Below are 15,295 nucleotides of genomic sequence, written 5' to 3' on the forward strand. Positions count from 1 at the left end.
GCCTGACTGAAACATTATTAACCAATTAACACTCCCAAAGAAAGCGAGCAACATACTACTATGCCTTGAAGGATCGGGATAACGGCGATCCCAACATATCCCAAATAGGCAGGCATCAAGTGTAAAACCACCACCAACATACATAAATAAACAAACGCACCATAAGGAAATCGTAGAAAAAACCTCGTCCTCACAATCCCCCAGCCTCCTCCTCCAAAAATGTCCAACTCAACAACCAACTCCACCAGCTGCTCCTCCATCACCCCAACCCCCTTCTTCGACCACAGCTGTGCCCTACTAGCACCGCCTGGTTCCAGCCTCGAAAAGCCCAGCGCGCTGTATGACTGTTGTCAGGGAACCACCTTTAGCTACGGCGATAGCAATCTAATAGACTGCTACGCTTATTGCAACGCCACGGGTGTAAAGGAGGCTAGGGACATGGAATCTTGCTTGAAGGACTACTTTTCGTCACGATCGGATACCACCACTGTGTGGAAGTGTAATACGGTGGATAATGGTGCGGCGATGCAGGGGAGGGCTAGTGGCTGGGGTGGCTTGGTGGTGCTGGGTCTTGTGGTCTCAGCGATTACGACTATGATGTAGGAATATTATATTGGCAAGGTCGGCGAGAAGGGTCGTGCTACAACGCTAGAAGATGGCAGAGAATTGATGGCAGCGAGTGTTACCGCGGCTAGAGATATAAGCATGCGCGGCGAGCTTGGACCGTATCACAAATGCGCATTTAGCTTCCGGCGGTTGGAAATATAATCTCAATTGGCAATGAACGTTCCGACGAAAAGGTATATACGTAAAATCAACCCCCCGCCCCCATCCCAAAAAGTAAGCACCTCAAAGCAATAAAACCGCCCCAGAGAGAAAAGCCTCAAGAAATACAACTCCACGCCATCCCCATCCCCAACCCATGTCCAATCCGCGCCCCCCAAAACACAAAGTAGTAATTATAACATCCTCTACTGCCTCGCCAGTGGACTCCCCACCTTGGGCGCCCACTGCAAGCTCTTTCTCCTCGCCATCATGAGTCTCTGCATCAGCGCCTCACTTCCCATCTGCGACGGTCCGTCCTGCTCGCGGACGACCATCTTGTTCGCCGGTACGGTCCGCATGACTAGCTCCTCCTTCTCCCTGCCGCTATAATACGGCGTCTCCTCAACTCCGCCCTCGTTATCGAGGATGTGCTCGGCATACATACTCAGCGCCTCGGCGCTGGGTGTGGTTGGGAGCGGACTCAGCTCCGGCATGGTGTAGTCGTTCATCTCGACGTCTTGGTCCTGGTTGCTGGTCGCTGCTTCCGCACTGCGGGGTGTGCGGATCCATTGTGTGCTCTCCCTACGCCCGATGCGCGCCGGGCGCGCGGTGGCGGGCGCAGTAGGCTCTTTAGACGACGCGCGACCGGGGGTGGAAACGAGAGTGCCGTTCATGTTGGCCAGGGCGCGTGGCTCCATGGACTTGCGACGACGGTTGCCGCCACGGGGAACGATGGCGGTATCGATGGAGTATGGGCTCTCGTCGAGCCATTCGTCCATGCGCTCGCAGCTGTATCTGTTAGGAAATGTATCATGCATTGGGATAAGTGGGAATACATACTCTAAAACCCATCCAACACCGACACAGAGTACAACTCCGTTGGTTTCTCGCACTTTCTCGAGTGTCCTCTTGCCACCATCCTTGAACACCACATGCGTAATCCCAACCTTGGCTGACTCTGCTGTCTCAGGGCTAATCACTCCTCCTGGTAGACTCATGGTGCTAGGATTCCAGCCCCAGCTCTTCACACACTTCGCGCCCATCTGGTTCAGCAGCTCGACAAAGACAGCGCTAGCATCGGCGCCCTCGCTAGTGTGTACGTCGACGTAGACAACGGCGCCTCTGAGGACCCTGTTGTCAAGGTCACGGCGCGGTGTTCGGGTTGGCGTAGCTGACGTCGACCAGTTGGTGGATTTAGCTGGTGTTGAGGATCCATTATGGTAGACGATGGTAGGTGTAGGTGGAGGTGGTGCTGTTCTGTGTGCCGTAACGCGCGATGCTGATGCTGGACGCTTTCGTGGCGATGGTTTGATAGGCGACTCTGCACCTTCTGCCTTCAAGGGGACTTTGCACACAGTATGGAATGACCTTCCGATGGTGGGTCTAGCTGGTGTGAAGGGACTAGCAGACCGTTGTACCGCACGGGTAGCGGGGGGAGTAGGGTGTTCCTCTTCCGCTTCAACCTCAGTTTCCGGGACAACATTTGTTACGTGTTCAACAGTTGGCTCCTGGTGCTGTTCTGGGGCAATTTGCTGACCAAGAGACAACAGTTCCGGATCAATTGGAACCATATTCTCATCGCCATACTCTTGGCTCGCCTCAGACACGGCCTCATCCTCAACGGCATAGGCAACGGCGTCAACGACATCATTCGAATTGGCAATTTCCTCTTCGACCAATGATAGTTCATCGGCTTCGGCAGCAAGAGCCAAGTCTTCGTCGTCTAACACAGCCGGTGCAAACTCAATTGCTTCCATGACTGTATCCTCCAAGTCATGCTCGGATTCTGGCTCAGCAGGTGCAAACTCGAGGACCCCAATAACTTCGTCTTTCGGCTCATTCTCGGATTCGACCTCAGCTGGTGCTAATTCGATGGCTTCAACAACTTGCTCTTCCAGGTCGTTCTCAGATTGAACCTCTGCTTCCTCTCGAACAATCATCTCATCTTCGAAAAAGCTGGTTGGCACAGGTGACGGCTCAGCGGCTTGCTCCTCGACATTCGGAGTTACAACAGGCTCCGGCTCCTCCTCATATTCTTCCTCCACAATTTCCGGTTGTGGGTCAACTGGCGTCATCCAGCTATCCAACTGCTTAGCCAAAGGTGTGAAGCCAATCTGCGCCGAGCTCTTAGCAACAGGAGTCTTCTCGCCAAAGGAGAGTTTCTTTGGGGTCGAGAGCATTGCGAAGTCCTTGGAGGACATTTTCAAAGCGCTGATGGGACTCGGAGAATAAAGTGGTGACGCAGACGCCAGCTCATCTTCAGAGTCCGAATCCTGGAACGGGTCGTCTTGCTCAGGGCGAAGGCCGAAGCTGCCAATGCTATATGAAGATGGAGAAGCGGATGGTGTGGTGCTCTGTAGCTCCTCTACAACCATCGCAGCCACGTCATCATCACATTCCATAGTCGTACTCTCCTCAACCAAAACGTTGAGGGCGAATTCATCTTCCTCGGTGTTATCAACTGGGCTCTTTGGAGTGGTGGAACCAGCAGGCACCTCGGCCTCATCCATTGTCGGGTCAGCGTGTCTTGGCAACACAGCAGACAGTCGTCCTGGGAACGGCTTAATACTGGCCCGATCCGCAGGTGCCTGGTCCTTTCCAAGCAGCCTGGACTCAGTAGCCGGCTTCACAGCGCTGCTGAACGGCACTCTACCAGGGCGGAACGCGCTCTTCGTCAATGTCCGTGGTGTCGTGAACCTCGAGATGCTGAAAGTGTTTGGCTTTGGTGTGGCGTTGAACAGATTACCTGAGACTGTGCGGGTTGGTGATCCTCCAGCCGAGATTTTGGTTGGGGACGGCGGACGTTTCGCTGGAGATTGAAGTAGAGAAGCTTTGAACGATGGCTTCGTAGATGATGAAGGGGGCATGGAAGACTTGAAAGGTGATCGCACAGCCTCTCCAAGCCCAGTCCGTTTCGGCGATTCTCCCAAAGTCCCCCTCCATGGACTCTGTGGTATTCTTCTAGCAGGGCTGGCCATCATTGACGAGGTAAGATCTTGCTGAGCAGAAACAGCACGGTTTGCCACAATCGATGTTGTGAAATCAAGCCTTTTAGCTGGGCTGAGGATATTGGTCGGTGGCTTCATCGGGCTCTTCATCAGAGGCTTCATCGGCGTCTTCACCATCGTGGCAAGCTCGTCGTCAGAGCTCACATCCTTGGCAACAGCAACCTGTGTCACCTTCTTCGGGCTGAGCGGGGACTTTTCCTTCGCCTGGTCCGATTCAGAAGTCGCTCTGGCGCGCCCGCGTGTCACTCGAGGTGCAGCAGCAGGTTTCCGCACCGGCTTGGCCCTAAGACCAGTAACCGTAGCCACTGGCGCTTTGCCCTTCGTTGTAGGAATGGCATTCTCCTTGTCCAGCTCCGCCGTATCCTGAAACTTGACAGACTTCTTCGGTGCAGCAGTGGGCTTTGTGACGGTTGCCAGGCGGCCTCTAACTATCCTCTTTGGTGCTTCGGAAACAGGTGGTGGTGCCTGTTCATCGGCTACGGCCACCTTCCTCCCTCTAGCTCTTGTCCTCGGAGCTTCCACTGCCGGTGCAGCCTCAACCTCCTTCTCTTCGACGGCCTTCTTCGGCCTCCCTCTTGTCTTCGGCACCACTACCGCAGCCTCCTTCTCTATCTCTGGCTCTGGCTCTGCCTGCACCATGGCAGCTTTCCTCGGTCGTCCCCTCGTCGCCCTCGGTTTCTCTGGCTCGGGAGCTGTCAGCTCATCCTCGTTGTTATCGTCGTCGTTGGCAGCTTCATCGGCCCTGGTCTTCCGCTTCGTCATCGCAGGGGGCATCGTACGCGTCGCTTTCGCCTTCGCTGCGGCAGTGGCGACCTTGATGCCATTATCAACTGGGGCCTTCTTGGCGGCCGCGCGCGCGCGGGTGACGCGCTTTGGTGGCGAGGCCTCGGGATCCATGATTATTGTGTTTGCTTTATCGTAAGGTTAGTTGTTTGTGTCGCGATTTTTCATTGATGTCGAGTTGGTTTTTGGTCGGTGTCGATTGTCGTGGTTTATCGGGGTTATATTGGGGGTCGGTGTGTTCCAAGAGACGGGGGTGTTTATCGTGGTGCGCGCTATGTTGACGGGGCAACCGGGTCGGGCCAATTGATGATGACGGCTGCTCCACTGGATCTTGGAAGTGAGGGATATGACGTGGGACGAATGGCGATCAGAATGGTCATGGGAGTATTATCTGTTGATTTATTACGATAGTTTTGTTCTCAATGTCATGTTGGTAAAATCCAAAGGATTTTTCATGAATTTAATTTGTTATCATATCAAATATTTATTTGTTTATCAGGCAATATCATAAAAACATGTCTGGATAATTATAACTTCGCCCACCCAAATCATATTATTAGAAAAGTCACAGCGTTTTTAAATAGATTTCTATACTTATAGCCTTATTAAATAATTAGTTTACAACATTTCTCATTACACAACTAAACTCAGAGATAATGTCAACAAAAGTGGCAGCTGGCTTCCAATCCCCACCTTCATTCAGCACCAAGTGACGCTGGATCCTCATACCAAAGGTAATAGCTCATATCGAAAATGTCGTTGTTAGAAATTCCCGCGTCATCCCATAATCCTACACCTAATGCCTGACCCTGGTCAAAACCGGTGGGCTCGTTCGTGAAAGCCATAGATGAAGGGGGCTCATTGTCAACCTTCTGGTTCGCCTCCGCTTTCGTCTTAGCAACCATTTCTTCGGTGAGCTGTAGAATCCGACTGACACCAGTAGTACTGATCATTAATAATCGGTCGGTAGGAAGAAGCGTGAAGCAGTGGAGACCTTGTGCTATAGCTTCAAAGTTCCTTTCGCAGCCATCTCTCGCTGGGTCCCGTATAACATCAAAAAGCAAAGCAAAGCATGCAGCTTCGATAAAAAATCGACTGTGTCGCATATAGCATATGAAGGAACTAACTTTGATTGCGCGAGCAAAGACATTGATGATATGAATAGATGCGTTCCTACACCTGTCAACGGCATCATTAAGCCAAATCACCGATTCGTTTGGGATGGTTGATTTTTTAGTGCTGCGTCTCCTTGCGGCATCAAGCACCAAGCAGGGACGCAGAGCAATTATCATCGTCTGAAAAAAATGGAAGGCTAGTATCATCTGACTAGCGGTGAGATTGGCGGAATACTGCCCTAGCTCCGACTCGAAAAGAGGAAACTTCTGATCCACAGGTAGAGATTTATGAAAACATATCATCTCATCGTAGATCGCTTGAACCTTTTGACAGAAATCACTTACGGAGCCTCTGTTACGGCCGTAAATATTGTAATTAACCTTGTATGTTATTCTGGCCAAAGTAACGGCAGCCATGAGTCGGACATCCCATGTCGGATCTAGTATGTTGATGTCTAGTTCATTAATCGACGCAGGTCGACCCAACGAAAGAGAAACGTTTCTGTCGTGTGCGAATAGCGACCAGAATGTAGCCTGACGCTCTCGAGATCGGTCGGATTCGGTAGAGTCTCTCGTACCCCCCTGGGATGGCATATCTCGGTGCAAACCAACGGCGAAGGCCTTGTGTACTGCTCGCCCTATTCCCAGCATCGCCGAGTTCGGCCGTCCATGACTGTGTTCATACTCTGACAGAAGCATGGAAATTTGAACACTTCTGAGGCTTACAGAATCGCCCCAGCTGTCTAGCCGAGACGTGACTCCCCGATGCAGAGAATCCGCCCAGATGGGATAGCTGGATAGAAAGGCTCCTATGGCCAGCACAATCATCACCAAGGTTGAATCTCTGGAGTTTTGATTGCTGGTTGGAGCTGAGTACATCGTATAGAAAAGCTTCCTTAGAGTTCCCTGGTCGCAGAATAGAACGACATAATGAACAGTGGCTAGGTACGTTTCAAGAAAGGTGGCTGCAAGGTCAAATGGTGGGAGTTCCTGAGAGATCCCTGCCGGAGATTCATTGTTATCTGAACCATTTCCATAGAAGATGCCACTGTACCCAAACTCGCTGATTGCCTCTGACGTGTAGTTTGTCGACCAACTACTTATCGTACTTTGCCGCGGAGCCCCACTGCCGAGGAGAAAACGATGGAGTTGTTGCAGGAACACAAAAGTCGAAGATGGCCCATAGTGTAAGTTCATGGTTGAAGATTCCGACGCTTCTGAGCCCCAAATACTACAATGAACTTCTTGTTTCAGTAGATCGGCTTGAGCCGTCGATTCTGGAGCCTCAACATCGTCTGTCCTAGCACTCTCATTCGAAGATAGAATCGCCGACTTTCTAACCGGCTTTCTGCGCTTCACTCCGGGCATACAAACGATGCCACGGTCTGTGCACCGAACACATGGATCTTGACCATTGCACTTGGTTTTGCTAAGACGACAGGGTGCACAAGCTAGAGCAGTCCGGTGACTGGACTTTGAAGCATTCTGAGAAATCTCGCCCGGATTACGTGAGGACATAATCCTCTAATGCTTTCGCCTCTTGGTCGGATGTACGATGATGCAAGATAGGCTATTTGAAAGCCATGGTAGGGAGATATAATGTATTTATCAGCGTCGAAGCCGTAAATTTCGGATGTAATGGTATGATGAGTCCAGTTATAAATGCCCGTTGACAAGATTTTTGTGGAGACCTCAGCGACGCTAACCTCGTCATCACTGGATTTCCGGAGTTGGGGAGCACGCCTCATCCGAACGGATGAGAAAGAATGAAAAATGAAAGCCGACGGGACATCTCACATATTATAAGTAGTCAGGCTTCCAAGAAATAACAGTATACTCTCATCAAGCTCATTCAGGACGTTAGCACCTCTCTTTTGTTTGTCCTTGAATTGCCATTTATGGTTAGGCTGAACGTAAAACACCACCACACGCCACACGCCACACGCCACAAGGCAAGCCACAAACGAACTGAGCCACCCCTGACCTACCGATATGGGGGTTCAATTGAATGAGAAAAACGAGCCCTTGGACAGCAATGGCTTCTCATATAGGAAGTGGTTAGAAGACAATGAAGCCAAGAAAGCCATCGAAAAAATTGAGAAGAAACATCTTTCTTTAACATGGAGACATTTATCCGTAACTGGAGTTGATTCTCGAACTGTGTTGGGACACGATGTTCTTTCTTGTGTTAACCCAATGGATCTCATCGCTGATGCGAGAGGATCGGTTGGTGATATTGTAAGATATAGAAGTCCCCGACATGAAAGCATTCTAACACCAACAGACCATTTTGCATGACCTAACTGGACAGGTGAAGGCCGGAGAAATGGTAAGTATAAGTATCTTTTTCATGTGTCCGCACATCGTACTAATAAATGAAGATGCTCGTGCTCGGCCGCCCAGGATCAGGATGTACTTCTTTCTTAAAAACCGTTGCCAACAAGCGTCGCTCCTTCAAAAGCGTTACTGGTGACGTGTTCTACGGCAGCATGAGTGCTGAAGAAGCTGAACAGTATCGTGGTACAATACTGTACAATAGCGAAGGTGAGTTCCCAAACCCGCCCAGCATAATTTACATACTGACACCCTAAAGATGATATCCACTTCCCCACTCTGACAGTTGCTCAGACACTTGGCTTCGCTGTCAAAAACAGAGTTTCACGCCAGACCCGGGAGAGTGACACAGGAGTGGAGAAATATCATGAAGAAATGCTCCATGTTATCCCTGAAGCCCTGGGCATTTCCCACGCAAAGGGAACCCTTGTAGGCAACGAGTTTGTTCGGGGAGTTTCAGGTGGTGAGAGAAAACGTGTTTCCATTGGGGAAGTCATGGCTGCTCAGGTAAGCTACAAAGTCCTCAATAAGTGCAATGTATTAATTTATTAGGGCGCGATAACCTGTTGGGATAACGCTACCAGAGGCCTTGACGCCTCCACGGCCCTTGAATTTGCACAGACATGCAGGGCCTTGGTAGATAAAACCAAGGCTGTCGCAGTAGTGACATTATACCAAGCCGGAAACGGGATTTTTGACCTATTTGACAAGGTTCTAGTCTTGGATGAAGGGCGGCAGATATACTATGGACCTGCCAACATGGCAAAAGCCTACTTTGAGAATATGGGTTTCGTTTGTCCCCCTGGTGCCAATGTCGCGGACTTCTTAACATCTTCGACTGTCGAGACCGAGAGACGATTCAAAGCTGGTTACGAAAACTCAGCCCCCAAAACAGCCCAGGAACTTGAAATGACTTATCGAAACAGTGATCTAGCAAGGCAGATGCAGGCCAACATCATACCCCTAGAGGAACTAGAGCAAGAGACGGCCATAGCAAAAAAAGCTCTCGAGAACGATCAACCAAACCACAAATCGCCTCTCCAGAGCTCCTATACTATTGGCTTTGGTTATCAGGTTCTCGCATGCGTCCAGAGAGATATTCAAGTAATGCTTGGAGACAAGGCATCGTTCGGAATGCAGCAGATTGCTGCTCTAATTCAATCGTTGTGCTCTGGGAGTCTTTTCTACAACCTTCCAGACTCTAGCGCTGGCATTTTCGCACGCAGTGGAGCGATTTTCTACCCCCTTGTGTTTTTCAATGTGAGACTTCAATACCCCACCGAGAAGACACGAATCTAATGGAGCTTCGCAGTTATCGTCAATGGCCGAACTAACAGCGACATTTTTTGGGCGCCCCATTCTCAGCAGGCATCGAGATTTTAGCTTCTATCGTCCTTCAGCCTTTGTTATCGCGAAGATGATTACCGACATACCTAACATCATCCTACAGGTGTCGATATTTTCCATCGTCTACTATTTCTTAATTGGGCTGCAGATGGATGCTGGCAAATTCTTTACCTTTTGGGTCATCACCATAATCTCCGCCCTAATGCTCACTTCGCTATATCGGCTCATCGGATGCATGTTTAACAGTTTCGACAATGCAGCTAAAATATCCGGATTTTATTCCATGGTCATGATGGTGTATGCTGGATTTTTTATTCCCTTCCAAACCATGCATGTCTGGTTTCGCTGGATTTGGTATATTAATCCTTGTGGCTACGCCTACGAGGCGCTCCTAGCAAATGAATACTCTGGATTGGTTCTCGAATGCACCGGGGCCCAACTCATCCCCAATGGCGATGCTTACGCTGGAGCTCAAAATCGAGCATGCACGATCCCCGGCGCATCTGCTGATGGTACCCAGATCGTCGGCGAAGACTACCTCCAAACTGCTTTTAGCTACTCACCAGCACATATCTGGCGTAATTTCGGCATATGCATTGCTTGGTGGATAGCCTTCACAGCTTGCACTGCCATTGCCATGGAAAGATCCAGTTCAAACAGCAGCAGCAAATCCTCCGTCATATTCAAGCGCGGAAAGGACAACAAAAGCACATCCAAATCCATTCGGAAACCCACGGATGAGGAGAAGCAGAGTGTATCAGTGCCGATCGGATCGTCATCATCATCTACTACCCAAGTCCCTGAAGATGACGACTTGAAACTGGCTCGCAACGAATCCATATTTACATGGGATCATCTCTCATATACAGTTGATGTTCCTGGAGGGAAACGGAAGCTGCTGGACGACATCACTGGTTGGGTCAAGCCAGGGCAACTTGGAGCTCTCATGGGAAGCTCGGGTGCCGGAAAGACAACGCTTTTAGATGTTCTCGCACAGCGCAAGGATACTGGTGTCATCACGGGTGAGGTGCTTGTGGATGGTAGACCTCTTCCAGTAAGTTTCCAACGTTCTGCTGGATACTGCGAACAAATGGATGTCCACGAGGGCACATCAACCGTCAGAGAGGCACTCATCTTCTCTGCTCGCCTAAGACAATCAATGGAGACCCCGGATCAGGAGAAGCTCAACTATGTCGAGAGTATTATCAAGCTTCTTGAACTTGAAGATATACAGGATGCTCTCATTGGTGTACCGGGTGCAGGCCTTACCATTGAACAACGCAAGCGCCTTACTATTGGCGTTGAGTTGGCTGCTAAGCCATCGATTCTTCTGTTTCTTGACGAGCCTACATCGGGATTAGATGGCCAATCATCCTTTAACATTGTCCGTTTTCTTCGAAGACTTACAGCAGCCGGACAGGCCGTTCTTTGCACGATTCATCAGCCCTCAGCGTCACTTTTCGAATCGTTCGACAGCTTGCTGCTCCTCGCAAAGGGTGGACAAACTGTCTATTTTGGGGAAACTGGCGAGAATTCGTCAATTCTGCTAAAGTATTTCTCTCAGAATGGGGCGCCATGTAACCCAGATGTCAACCCGGCAGAGCATATTATTGACGTTGTGTCTGGATCTGCCGGCGGCGGCCGTGACTGGCATTCTGTATGGGTTGAATCCCCTGAACACTCTCGCATGGTTGAACATATGGCCGAGATCAAGGCCGAGGCCCTATCCAAGCCATCTACTCTCAAGACCGACGACCGCGACTTTGCCACGCCGCTTTGGACACAACTAAAGTTGGTAACAGCGCGTCAAAAGACTGCTCTCTGGAGAAACCCAACCTACGTTTGGAACAAGGTTTTAATTCATGTCAGCTGCGCAATCTTTGCTGGTTTCACCTTTTGGAAGTTAGGTAACAGTACGAGCGACTTGCAGCTGGTATTACTGTCTTGCTTCAATTTTCTGTTCGTCGCTATCGGCGTCATCGCTCAGCTTCAGCCTCTCTTCATGCATTACCGCGACATCTTTGAAGCCCGCGAGAAGAAGGTAAGTCACATCTCTCTCGTTTTGACTCTCACTAACAGCCGACCAACAGTCAAAAATGTACAGCTGGGTTGCTTTCGTCAGTGCCCAACTTATTGCAGAGATGCCATATCTCATAATTTGCGGCGTCCTCTACTTCGCTTGCTGGTATTTCACCATCGGCCTCACCGTCGCAGGTTCTACCTCAGGCCAGGTATTCTTCCAGATGATCCTCTTTGAATTTCTCTATACCGCGATCGGGCAGGGAATTGCGGCCATCTCGCCCAGCCCCTTTTTCGCGTCCCTGCTTAACCCGACCATTATCGCCTCATTTTTCATCAACTTCGCAGGTGTGCTACAGCCGTACTCGCAGCTCTCTGTGTTCTGGAAGTACTGGATGTATTATATGAATCCGTACAACTACCTCATTGGTGGCTTGGTGACGCAGCCGCTATACGATATTGATGTGGTGTGTTCAGCAAAGGATATTGCAAGCTTTGCGCCCCCTAATGGAAGTACTTGTGGAGACTACATGGCAAAATTCTTTGAAACTGGGTTTGGGTATTTGGTTGATCCGGAGAGCAAGACCAATTGCGAGTACTGCGCGTTTAAGACAGGAGGGGAGTTTGCGAAGACTCTAAATTACAATGAGAGGATGTATGGGTGGAGAGATGTAAGTTATTTTCTGGCTCCTCACACATCTAAAGATTTACGTTGCTAACTTGGTGGTAGACTGGTATTACAGCGCTATTCTGCATCTCAACCTATGGATTTGTTTTCCTGATGATGAAGCTGCGCAGCAAGAAGACGAAGAGCGCCAAGTTGGAGTAGATGGTGTTTGGTCTAGTAGTGGACCTGTGTACGAAAGAAGAACACTCTTTTAATGCTTTCCTTTAGAATTTCTTAATAGATTGTGATCATGTCAAGTAAGCTGACATGACTAGTTTGGGAATAGATGGGGATGTCGGGAGTTTATTAGATTGAATACTAGACAGTATAGACGGTATAAATATAGAAGTTTATATAGGAAGAATCCATGTTGAACCATTATTAGACGAGATCAAATAACGCACACTCATATATTAAATAGAGTAACCATGTCCCACCTGGAGTACCGCGACGTCTGGAAATACCCGACGTCTTCTACAAACCCCTTTTAATATATACACAACATAAACCTGGTAAATCCCCTGACATTACACATATCCCTCATCATCCAATTGCTTTTCAACCATATCCATGAAGACACAAAACCGCCTAAAACATCATCAACCCACTCACAACAACACCCACTACCACCGCCACCACCTCCCCGGGCACGACCTTCCCACTCCCGGACTCCTCCACCACCACCCCCGCAACCTTAAACTCCGGATTATAATTGGCCGGCACCGTCGAATTCAGACTCCCATCCCAACAATACCTCTTAAAGCAATTCGTACACGCATCCGGCACCGCCGTCTCGGTCCTATCCCAGCTGCGGCTCAGCACCGCACACCCAAGACAAGTCAGCCACTCCGCATCCACGGTCCCGTTCCCCATCGTCGCGACGTCATAGCCGTTCTGGATAATCAGGTTGCGCTGCGCGTCATCGTAGGCGGGGTCGAATGTCGAGACGTTCGAGTGCGTTATGTACGGCGCGTGCGGGACGTAGACGACTAGTGGGGTGAGGGAGGTGGTGTTCTTGGGATCGCATCCGAAGAAGGTTGGGCGATTGTTGAGGCCCAGGTTGACGAAGGTGTTAACGTCAGGGATAGAGGGGAAGGATGTCCCGTTGGCCATGGTGGCGTTGAGAGAGCGCTCGTAGGTAGCTACCAGCGCGGTGCCGTTGGGCCAGAAGAACTCAGTGTCAGCGCTCGCGTCGACAGCGAAAATGACGTCCAGGTGGCGCACGGGCTGGATGAGCGGGTGCAGAGGGATATTCTGGAGATCCTCGCCACCATCGACGAGGGAGAGTTCCGTGACGTCCGCATCGCGGTTCGTGGCGGGGTTGTAGTGGAAGAAGGGGTTGGGGGAGTACTGCGCGATGTCGTTGTTATCCTGGCCGATGCTCTTGAGGACTGAGGCGAGAGCCTCGGTGAGGAGACTTGAGGACGACCCGTTGATGTTGAGGATGAACTGGTTGAAGAGCGTGGAGGAGGTGCCAAAGACGTAGCCAGCGTTGTCGAAGCCGCGCACACACGAGGCAGAGGTGGGGACCACGCCGCCATCGAATTTGGAGCCGAGGTAGCGGGTTGGTGCGAAGCCGAAGGTGGTAGGATCCCAGGAGCCCATCTCGAAGGGGTTAAATTCATAGACTGTTGTGTTGAGGGAGACGATTATGTCGCCTGGCGCGCGGCCGTCGGCGACGATGACGGGGAAGGGGGTTTCTCCATTCTTGAAGTTGTCTTGCAGCGCGATGGATGAGAATGTGTATGCTGGTCCCCCATCAGTAGCATTGATGAGTTGGTAGCTCAGCGCTCGGCCCCAGTAATCAGTGATAGACACCTCATATCCAGCATTCTTCTTCGAATCGACCTGGCCCTTGATGTTCTTGTAGTACTCGGCGGTATTGAGAATCGAGATCCCATCCTCCTTCGGGCCCTGGAAAATCGAGTTCCCAAACTGCCACACGGATGACCCAGGACTCCCATCTCGGAGTGTCGTCACCGAGCTGAAGTTATTCGCGTATATCGACCCAACCAGCCAGCTTCCACCCGACAGACCCGAAAGATACGTGGCTGACTGCAGCAGCCCACCAATCCCTCCCTTCCCAGTCGCATTCACCGTCCGGCTATCCGCCGCCGCCAGAAACCCCGCTCCGTACATCAGCGCTCTGTATCCTCCCCCAGAGATCGCAATACCAATGTTGGGCAGCGCGGTCGCATTGTCACGGAACTTCTCGATATACGCCGCTGCATCAAAGCCTGAAATGTTCGCGCGCGAAAGCAGGTCCTTCATAGGCTCGATCGTGTTATTCCGACGCACGGGCAGCCATTCCGTCTCGTTCGTCGACAGGGAGGCGGCATTGCGAATGGTCGGGCGGGTGGCAGGGCAGCTGACATTGCCGGGGGCGTAGCCGTTGGTGGGGGAGTCTGGGAGGCCGCGGTTGAGGAGTTCGGAGGCGGCGACGAGGGCGACTGCTCCATAGTCGAGGTGGGCGCCATCGCGGGGTGCGACTATAGCTGTTGCTTCGTGACGTTAGTACTCGCTCGGAGCTCCGGATGAGCGCGTGCTCGACGAGGGAAGCTACTTACCGTAGCTGAGCTGTGCGACAGTCGCCAACGAGACAATTCCTGAAAGGATTTTCATGTTTGCTTCTCACAACTGGGTTGATCTAACAGATCGTGACAGTGTATGAAGCACAATTGGTGACCAAAGGGTCTCAAAAGTATTTGTAGCCTTCGTAGAAAGTGGAGCGGATTGGATATTCGGGGACCCGAGTGGCTGTGCAAGGGGGTTAGAAGTCGCCGAAGTACGTACACCTTAGCTTAAAGCTTAAAGGGATCAGCGATAATTTCGATAAGGCTGAGGGAACGGAACGAAGGTTTCAGTTATAAGCAACACTGATTCCAAGATCCTATGTAGCAACCGAAATAACTGAAGATTCGGAAGATAGATCTACGGCAGGGAAAGTAATTTTGAGGGAATAGTTCCTTATAAGGTAAAGTGATACAGCCACATTTCTTACCCAGGTCAGGTCCTGGTCAGGTCAGCTTCAGATCAGCTCAGCCTCAGCTGGGCGCCCAGACAAAACGCGTCACTCTATACAGCCACTAGGAGTTAATTCTATGAAACCAAAAACGGGTCTGGATAGATCCGAGTAGATCCGAGTAAATCCCAGCAGATTTGTTGGTCAGTCGAGTATTTCGGGACATTTCAACCCTGCGATGGTCCCTAGGATCGCGCGCGATGGATACCAGTTTGGGGTTTAGCTCGAACTCTTC

General features: G+C 50.8%; 5 protein-coding genes across 5 annotated transcripts; 2 read left to right on the forward strand and 3 right to left on the reverse strand.

Moving 5' to 3' along the window:
* Nucleotides 1-6: 6 nt before the first annotated feature.
* On the forward strand, nt 7-779 carry VE01_03623 (uncharacterized protein). Its single transcript, XM_018273108.2, has one exon. It carries the CDS (start codon nt 220-222, stop codon nt 601-603), a length of 384 nt encoding a protein of 127 aa, XP_018132383.1. The 5' UTR covers nt 7-219; the 3' UTR covers nt 604-779.
* Nucleotides 756-4,767, reverse strand: VE01_03624 (uncharacterized protein). The gene is made up of 2 exons (XM_018273109.2): nt 1,606-4,767; nt 756-1,554 (listed from the first exon to the last, which is right to left on the reverse strand). The coding sequence occupies exons 1-2, from the start codon at nt 4,668-4,670 to the stop codon at nt 972-974; spliced, it is 3,648 nt and encodes a 1,215-aa protein (XP_018132384.1). The 5' UTR covers nt 4,671-4,767; the 3' UTR covers nt 756-971.
* Nucleotides 4,768-5,075: 308 nt separating this feature from the next.
* On the reverse strand, nt 5,076-7,503 carry VE01_03625 (uncharacterized protein). The gene has a single exon (XM_018273110.2). The coding sequence runs from the start codon at nt 7,187-7,189 to the stop codon at nt 5,252-5,254; it is 1,938 nt and encodes a 645-aa protein (XP_018132385.2). The 5' UTR covers nt 7,190-7,503; the 3' UTR covers nt 5,076-5,251.
* A 4-nt stretch (nt 7,504-7,507) lies between these two features.
* VE01_03626 (uncharacterized protein) lies at nt 7,508-12,371 on the forward strand. Its single transcript, XM_018273111.2, has 8 exons — nt 7,508-7,909; nt 7,956-8,000; nt 8,053-8,215; nt 8,265-8,512; nt 8,558-9,265; nt 9,318-11,393; nt 11,443-12,042; nt 12,102-12,371. Exons 1-8 carry the CDS (start codon nt 7,664-7,666, stop codon nt 12,198-12,200), a joined length of 4,185 nt encoding a protein of 1,394 aa, XP_018132386.1. The 5' UTR covers nt 7,508-7,663; the 3' UTR covers nt 12,201-12,371.
* On the reverse strand, nt 12,336-14,969 carry PLB1_1 (Lysophospholipase 1). Its single transcript, XM_018273112.2, has 2 exons — nt 14,606-14,969; nt 12,336-14,539 (listed from the first exon to the last, which is right to left on the reverse strand). Exons 1-2 carry the CDS (start codon nt 14,658-14,660, stop codon nt 12,627-12,629), a joined length of 1,968 nt encoding a protein of 655 aa, XP_018132387.1. The 5' UTR covers nt 14,661-14,969; the 3' UTR covers nt 12,336-12,626.
* Nucleotides 14,970-15,295: the final 326 nt, after the last annotated feature.

The sequence above is a fragment of the Pseudogymnoascus verrucosus genome (genome assembly GCF_001662655.1).
Source record: "Pseudogymnoascus verrucosus strain UAMH 10579 unplaced genomic scaffold scaffold_11, whole genome shotgun sequence".
In the NCBI taxonomy this organism is placed as follows: Eukaryota; Fungi; Ascomycota; class Leotiomycetes; order Thelebolales; family Thelebolaceae; genus Pseudogymnoascus; species Pseudogymnoascus verrucosus.